The following is an 8109-nucleotide window of genomic DNA, read 5'->3' on the forward strand; positions in this document are numbered from 1 at the left end:
ATTCTGGGCAGTTTAATGAATTTGGCCAGATTTCTACAAATGAGAGGTGCTGGGATGGATGCCATCTCTCCCTAACAAGTTTATCAATTATCTATAAAGCCCACATAGACAGCGAGCAATTTAAGGGAAACATGTGGCTAAATATGTCACTCCTGGTCTGATTGGAGAGGGACCAGAGAAAACTAGACAGTCCAACAGTGTTATGGTTACAATATTGTTACAATATTAATTTTAGTGACCTCTGACTTAAGCAGTATTAGTTTTAGATACGGGCGGTTGCCCGGGCGGCATCGTGGTGGGGGGGGGCATCGGCATCACGGGCATCGGCAAAAAAAAAAATTGCTTGTACTCATGCTGCCCGACATCATGCCAGCGCATATTGGGAATGTCATAGGCACCGATCGGTTTTCACCGCCCATTTGCTGGGAGTAAGGCGCCCTCCGTTTGCAGGTGCGCCTGCTGCTTGCGGCACAGGGAGGAGAGGGCGGGCGGCGGGGATTCTCTGGCTGGCTGGAGCAGCATCTAATAACCAACTCGCAAAATAAGACAAAATAAAAAAAAACCAACAAACACGAAAACACCAGACATCATGATACAGACTTATAATTTGCACAGATGTTTTTTCAAAATTCTATACGCGGAAAGTGAGCGCGAGAGCCCACAGGGGGTGTTCGCCCAGGGCGCCAAACAGGCTAGGACCGCCACTGGACTTAAGATAAGATGTAATAACATCTGGTTATCTGTCTAATGTGTGCAGGGAATGTCAAAAGTTCCAGAAATGATTGCTCATCATACAACTTGTAATAGCTGTGCTGTGGAAGCAAAGTGTACTAAAATGTCTGATAAACTGACCATAAATCTTGTGTGTATTTATTATCTTTTATCAAGCAGTTTGATTGGCCTCCTATGCTGGGAGGCTGTTTTACCAGTTGAGATCATGAGATCATTACTGGAAAAGGACATTTGAAAAGAAATTATGATTTATAAAAATTAATTCTAATTCTCGTGGGGTTTTTTTGGTAAAATATTGATGCTTTTCACCTCTTCAAATGGTTTTTAATTTTTAGAAATTAAAAAGCTAAACATTCATGTGGATGTGTGGCACGTAGCCACATTGTTCAGCTCTCTTGGCTCAGTCTTTATCTCCTGCAAACAATCTAATAAAGACCATAAATAAGCAAGCATACTGAATATTTTTACTTTTCCAATGTGGCGACAGCTGCTGTTCGTTGCTCTTGTGAAGCAGCTGTCATGGTCCGCTGCCCGGTGTCGGAGGAGCTGATGGGATGCCCACGCTCACGGGTGTGGCTGTCAACTCCACACCTGCATCCCATCCCAGGCAATCTTCAAGTGGACTATTTAATCCAGCTCAACCAGCTGCTCCACGCCAGTCCGTTAGTCGCCTCTCAGCGGTAACGTGCTCCCACGTGAAGGCAGTTGCGAAATTCTGTTTGCTGGAATAAACGCTAACCCTTTCCTTGTGCGCTTAGGTAACCGCTCGGCGTGTTTGGAGCCATCTCCTGCCTGTCTTCCTGCCCGCCTGGAGTTTTGGATAACTACCGGCACTCGTCTCCTCTATTTCACCTGGAGCTCCACCGCGGACCCTCACCCCTCCCTCTGGTTCCCACAGCCCCGTCTAGACCGTAAGATTAATTCTCTACCCATGTATGCTGTTATTTCTCCGTTCCCCCAGTAACCCTCTTCCTCTTTCTGTTGCAGCCTCCCACAGTCCCGATTACGGCCTCCCCGAGTTATTTCCCGGTCCCTTGGTTTTCTAGTTACCTGGCGTGTTTTCCCTTTGACCCTTCCGGGACACCCTTAGTTAAAATAAAGTTTATTCTGCGTGCACCTTGGCGTATTGTCTCTGCTTCTGGGTCCAGCTTGTGTACTGAGCTACGGTTCATGACAGCAGCACGTTGAAATGTTGGTCTGTTCTGACACAAGGTCTGCTCTCATTCAAAATGGTTTATTTGTCGTGTGTGGTTAAATTGGTTTATTAAGAAGTTATCATTTGATGAGTAGTATTTTGTATATTGGAACGCATGACTTGTTCAGATTAAAAGTGTATGATCCAGGAAAAAAAACATGAATATGCCATGACCAGTGGCGGTCCTAGCCTGTTTGGCGCCAAGGGCGAACACTCCCTCTGGCGCCCCCCCCACACACACACACACACACAAAACATGTTAAGGATTGTACATTAACATAAAACTGTTGTCCACACACGCATATGAAGAGAGAGAGAGAGTATGCATAGTATGCAAACGGCTACCAAACAGCCATCATAATTCATCATACAATGAGAACAGGACAAATCAACAACTGACAATGACTAATTAATATTAAAATCTGTAACATAATGTATTGTTTGGAGTTTAGTCTGTTACTGTTACTATTTTTACCATTTCTTCTTGGGGCAACTGTAACCCACATTATTTCCTTAGCGATTAATAAAGTATTCTGGTTGTTTCAGGATGACCTGCCATTATCCAATGACACATCTGTTTACCTGTATCATTTGTTTGTTTCTTCTCCTCTTCTTTCTCTTTTTCTAAACTGAGCACCTGATGGCTTTGAACTTTTCTTGTCCATCTTCCATTGGTTTTAATTTTGCACTCCAGTATGAACACCCATCCCTCAACCAGAGGATCACCACAAAATAACCCTAACAGACCTACACCTTAGTTCACAGATTAACTTTGTCTAGGGTGTATTTCTGGGATTTCACACAACCCAGGATTCAAATCATGAATACATAATGGGCTTAGATTTACAACATTATGAATGAAATGTGCTCTATTTGGAAGCAGCAGGTCTCCCTCCCTTTCGACGCGTTATGTGTGAGACTTTAAATCCTCAAACTGTAAATTATAAATTTTAAATTGTTATTGATCCCTTTACCCCGAGTCCTAAAGTGTTTATTTATTTTCTTACTCTACTATATTTATTGTTCGTTTATTTGCACTGCTGTAACTGGAGCCTCGTCGTCTCTCGTCTCTCTATATACAGGACTGTATGTAGCGGAGATGACAATAAAGTTTACTTTGACTTCAGCAGCGCGCAGGCGCTTTCGAGGGCTCTCGCGCTCAGTTTTCCCACAGATAGAATTTCGAAAAACATCGGTGCAAATTATAAGTCTGTATCATAATGTCCGGTGTTTTCGTGTTTGTTGTTTTGTTTTTATTTTGTTTTATTTTGCGAGTTGGTTATTAGATGCTGCTCCAGCCAGCCAGAGAAACCCCGCCGCCCGCCCTCTCCTCCTGTGCCACAAGCAGCAGGCGCACCTCGCAAACAGAGGGCTCTCTTACTCCCAGCAAATGGGCAATAGAAAACCGATCGGTGCCTATGACATTCCCAATATAGCATCATGTCGGGGCAGCATGAGTACGAGCATTTTTTTTTTTTTGCCGATGCCCGTGATGCCGCCCCCCATCACGATGCCGCCCTGGGCAACCGCCCGTGTCGCCCGTATCTAAAACCGCTACTGGCCATGACATCTGATGAGAACAGCAAGTCTTCACAAGATGTCTTCACAAAGCATTAATCAAGACTTTATTTGATCATTAATGACATTACAAATGACAAAGAACTGATAGGTAAAACATACCTTAATAGTATACATTATAGTGTTAACACGTCTGTATTTTAAATAAATGTGACACTTTTAAGTCAGAGTTTAGATGTTTCCAGAACAGTAGGAAAGCATGTAATAGAATGCATCATGATATTGTCCCCAAAAATGTGTGTAAGATGTGAGATCATCAATGTGAAATATTTACTAGCAAAAGTAACTCATTTACTTATTTGTCAATAACATATTTTGTTGTAAACAAAATCTTACATATGATTTAAATATACATGTCGTGTTTGATACATATTGTTTTGAAGCATCCAGTGAATTTACACCCTTTACTTTTAAATATACAGTAATTTTTTTTCTTCTTGTATTTGAAAATCAGCAGATGTCACAAACAAGGGTATTTGTGCATAAAAATTTATTAAATTAAACAAAGCTTGCACTAGATAGCAGCACTGACATGGTGAATAACACAGAGCTAACCAAAGCAAGTTGGCCACTGGAGTAATACACCTGTCTTCCATTCAAAGGCTGAACCGGTCTGTAGTTGTTGACCATTTTCTGTCCATCATAAAACTGAAGTTGGCTGAAAGCAGCGAGCTGTAACAAAGAAAAAATTAAAACAGGCAGTTAAAAATGTACTTTTATTAGAAATAGTATGCAAGGGGCATACTATGATAGAACGCTTTGCTAATAAATACAGCTATTATCAATGACAGCTAGGCAACAGGGTGTGTCTCACTAAAATTAACTTGCTGCTTTACTATTGTGGTTCTACTGTAATTACAGATTTTTTTTTTGTCATCTAGCTGCTTGAGATCAGAACAGAAATAAAGAAGTGTGCTTGTTTTACATTAGATAGGTTGTTGAATGTTTAATATTTCAATAATGTATCAGTAATATAAATTGTGATTAACAAAAGTTTCATATAGACAGCATAATTTCAAGTGAAGGTTTATCCATTTTGAAATATATTTTTGGGTAATGTGGGAGCAGTGGAAACAGTTGTAAACAGCTGCTCATCAAAGAGGCTCATTAGCACAGCCTTGTGTTTGTATTACATATAAGCCCTTCTTTTTCTCTGATGTCTATTTATGTCCCTATATTTTCTCGGGTAAAACATATGCAACATTAGCACCTAAACCCAGTGCATTTTTTTTTTTTTTTTACCCATAAGGTATGTGTGAAATCAGTGAATTATTCTTGTTATTTTTAACATTACATAACCCATAGTCACAAGTTTACAATGACCAACTACTGCCATCTAGTGGTTGTAGTTATTGTAGCAGATACCTCGGGTTGCCTAAACATTTAATATTGGTTTGTGTTTGTCTTTCATTCTGGTTATAAACGAGTAGTTCATGTTTCTTACTTTAGCCTTTAATTTCCTGTTTATTGTTGTGACTGTGGTCTAACATTAACCAAACACCAGCAATTCCCCCTACTCACCTCCAATCTCCTATAGGTCTCACGTTAGCATGAACACTTTCCCCCCTAAAAACAGCTGACTACTGCTATCAAAAATTATGCAGTTTGGCATGAAAGTGAATGTGTGAAGCTGGGAGCTAAATATTGAGCTGAATTGGGTGATACCGTTATTAGTGTCAAATGTGGCTGTTTAAAAAAAAAAAAATTATTCAGAAACTATTTGCTTTTTATAATTTGGGGGTTAAAAAGGTTTCCCAGAAAAATTATGAAAAATTGCCTTAGTGTTACACTAAATTAAATTTCAAGGATAAACTCATAACGTTCCGCTTCTTCATAGATTAATTAAAGTGTAGGGAATGGTACCTGATTCCTGCTGAGAGGAATAGTGCTTTCAAACAGGGTCCAGACCACAGCTTCAGCACAGTCAGGTGTGGTGAGGGAGCCCTTGTAGCGAAAGTACTTGGTCCTGTTAATTTCAGAAGGAATGAACATGTCCAGGGAGACACCCAGCAGCGTCACATTCGTTTCTGGTTTGATGAAATATTAACAAGAACGGAAAGTCAGAAAGTCGGTAAGAAAATCATCACTAATCTTCGAAAAAAAATTTGGTTAGCTTTTCTAGTTGATTTATTGTGTTGTTGTGGATGTTATATAACATTGTGTTATCTTATAATAGATGCCCTTTAGCCTAGTGTAATCAGTTACATATGTAGGACTCTATATGGAGGGTGAAAAGAAGATTATTATCATTTTTCAGCAGATATAACTTACTAGGTTGAGATATGTATTTCAGTGCACTGATAAGATGATCATACTTCTCATTTGCAGACTCAGACTCCTAAAACGAAAGAATAAAATGTTAATCGTCATACCAAAAGCAATTTATAATTAAGAAAACAAGGTTAGTACAACATACAGTAGCTAATTTGGTTCAAAGACACACTAAAGTTCATAAAAGTTTGACCAAAAGAAGGTAAATTCAGATTTCCATTCATCAAAGACGTTGGCGGTCAAATGCTCTGATACTGTGAAACACTGATAATATTCCTCATCTTTTTTTTTCTTTTTTGTTCTGTTGTAGTACGGATTTGAAATACAATTGCTGGACAATTTTTTGAAATTATGTTTTCCAAGTACCTGAAAGAAAAATCCCAAAACAGCCACACCCGTACTGTCTTTTGAAGCCTCAGCTAACGAGTCATACTCTTCTTTTATATGGACGATATGCATCTACAGATGAAATAAAGCACTGCATTAGGATCTATTTGAATACAATACATTAATTACTTAAACACATATAGTGCGAATTACAAAATATTTCTACTGATTTATGACATACTGTACCTCCATTGGAAACTTTTCTCCATCAATTGTGTGCTCAGAACCACATCCTCCATCTTTGCCCCAGTGCAGGTGAAACTGAATTGCCTTGTATTCATCATCCAGATTTCCTCCTTTGATTTGTATACTGGAAGGCAAATTTAGCTGAACTGAAATTCAGAATTAAAAAATAAAAATAAAAACCATTAGACAGTCTTCCATGGACGCTCCCATTATTTCAATTACAAATGACCACACATGACACACATGACACATGCTTTTGCACATGAACTATTTTAAGAGGTATTTTTGTTACATGAGAAGCTTGGTTGCTATTATTGTCCATTTTAACATCTCCTCCTCCCTATACTGTTATCTATGTTATCTACAGATGGGGTAACTGCATTTTTATTGCCAGAATTGAAATCATAGTGTTAAACTGTCTTCCACAAACAAACTTGCAATTATAATTAAGACATACCACTGTGGCCAGTGTTTATGAGGCTCCCATAAAAAGTCTCTTTATAACCGGTGAAGTGAAAAGGAGTCAGGCGTTCATCTGGTAGCACTTTCCTTGTGACAATATTAACTGGAGACTGAGATCTGCCATTGCAGGTTTGTGAAACCAGCCCCCATAACACTGGAGCTGTGAGGAGAAGAACATAAACAGCTCCACTAATATGCCTCCTTTGGTTAACCATTCATTTGGCTTGTTTTAAAGTTTACCTGTGCAGGTGTGGTTACATTGAACTTGGGAATAGTAGCACCAATCTAAAAGATCAGGTTTGCAATATTTTAAAAGAGAAAAGAATTATTCATCTGTAGGTTATGAGGTATTAATTTTTGAGCATTTGCGATCACAATCACATGTGACTTTATCTACTCTATCTAATTTTTATCTAAACTTTCAATCAAACTTTCAATATCTGGTTGAATTAAATTGACCCTATTGGTCACAATGTGTGACTAATAGGGTGAATGATTAATTATTTCAATAAATACACTTTTGATTTTATATATTTCAGTTGTATTGTAGTCAACATTGTTTACTGAAGGCAAATAAAATGATCATTTTTTGCGTGCAGTATCTGATATCATGCAACTTATTCACAAATGAAAAAACAAAGACACATAAAACTCATACCTGCCCCTGAGACGAGACTCACATAACATGTGAAGAGAAATAAAACAGATCTGAGCAGCATTGTGAATCCAGTTATAGTGTAGATTCTTCCAGCACTGACTGTTTTCAAAGATGATGCCAGAATCAGAGTTCAACCAGACTATCATACAACTGGGAGCCCCACCTATCAACCCCGTTTTATAATGCACGCTTTAGATTTATGACACCTAATTTGTGAGGACAGTGACACACAGCAAGAGATATCTCGAGTTTCATATTCTTGAGATAATGAATGGACCCTAACGCTGAAGGTGTCTTCCTCCAGAAATGAGCCCACAGGTCATTTGTCCAAACTGCGAGCTACAGTTACATTTTTGAAGTTAGGGGACCTCTAGTGGTGATGTGAAGAAAATGCAAGTGACATGTGTGCTGGTGTCGTTACCTTTGAGGAAAACTGCAACGTAGACTTATTTTCCATGAGAAGCATCAGGCAGTTAAAAACAGAGTCATAAGTTATTGGCATTTAAAAGAGTAAAGTGATTTGTCCCTCATCAAGCTCATGAAGATGTGCTGTATATAAGAAAAAGAAAATATATATATATATATACATATATATTATGTAAAGTTTATGTTCACTGAACACTAGAACACCTTCACTTCC

At 38.8% G+C, this 8109-nt stretch overlaps 1 protein-coding gene and 1 long non-coding RNA gene across 2 annotated transcripts; one reads left to right on the forward strand and one right to left on the reverse strand.

Moving 5' to 3' along the window:
* The first annotated feature begins 1221 nt into the window (after positions 1-1221).
* LOC120443571 lies at positions 1222-1967 on the forward strand. Its single transcript, XR_005615495.1, has 3 exons — positions 1222-1412; positions 1491-1643; positions 1720-1967. It is a non-coding gene; the product is annotated as an uncharacterized LOC120443571 (long non-coding RNA).
* A 1932-nt stretch (positions 1968-3899) lies between these two features.
* On the reverse strand, positions 3900-7792 carry LOC116321229 (carbonic anhydrase 4-like). The gene is made up of 7 exons (XM_031741019.2): positions 7786-7792; positions 6807-6971; positions 6350-6495; positions 6143-6235; positions 5777-5843; positions 5369-5532; positions 3900-4177 (listed from the first exon to the last, which is right to left on the reverse strand). The coding sequence occupies exons 1-7, from the start codon at positions 7790-7792 to the stop codon at positions 4004-4006; spliced, it is 816 nt and encodes a 271-aa protein (XP_031596879.2). The 3' UTR covers positions 3900-4003.
* Positions 7793-8109: the final 317 nt, after the last annotated feature.

The sequence above is a fragment of the Oreochromis aureus genome, linkage group 14, assembly GCF_013358895.1.
Source record: "Oreochromis aureus strain Israel breed Guangdong linkage group 14, ZZ_aureus, whole genome shotgun sequence".
In the NCBI taxonomy this organism is placed as follows: Eukaryota; Metazoa; Chordata; class Actinopteri; order Cichliformes; family Cichlidae; genus Oreochromis; species Oreochromis aureus.

Bases quoted from the DNA above. Each gene is read 5' to 3' on its own strand.
- LOC116321229 (XM_031741019.2), bottom strand. The intron at 6,236-6,349 runs GTACAGTATGTC...TTTCATCTGTAG, and splicing joins GAGAAAAGTTTCCAATGGAG to ATGCATATCGTCCATATAAA. The intron at 5,844-6,142 runs GTACTTGGAAAA...CTTTCGTTTTAG, and splicing joins TTTTGGGATTTTTCTTTCAG to GAGTCTGAGTCTGCAAATGA.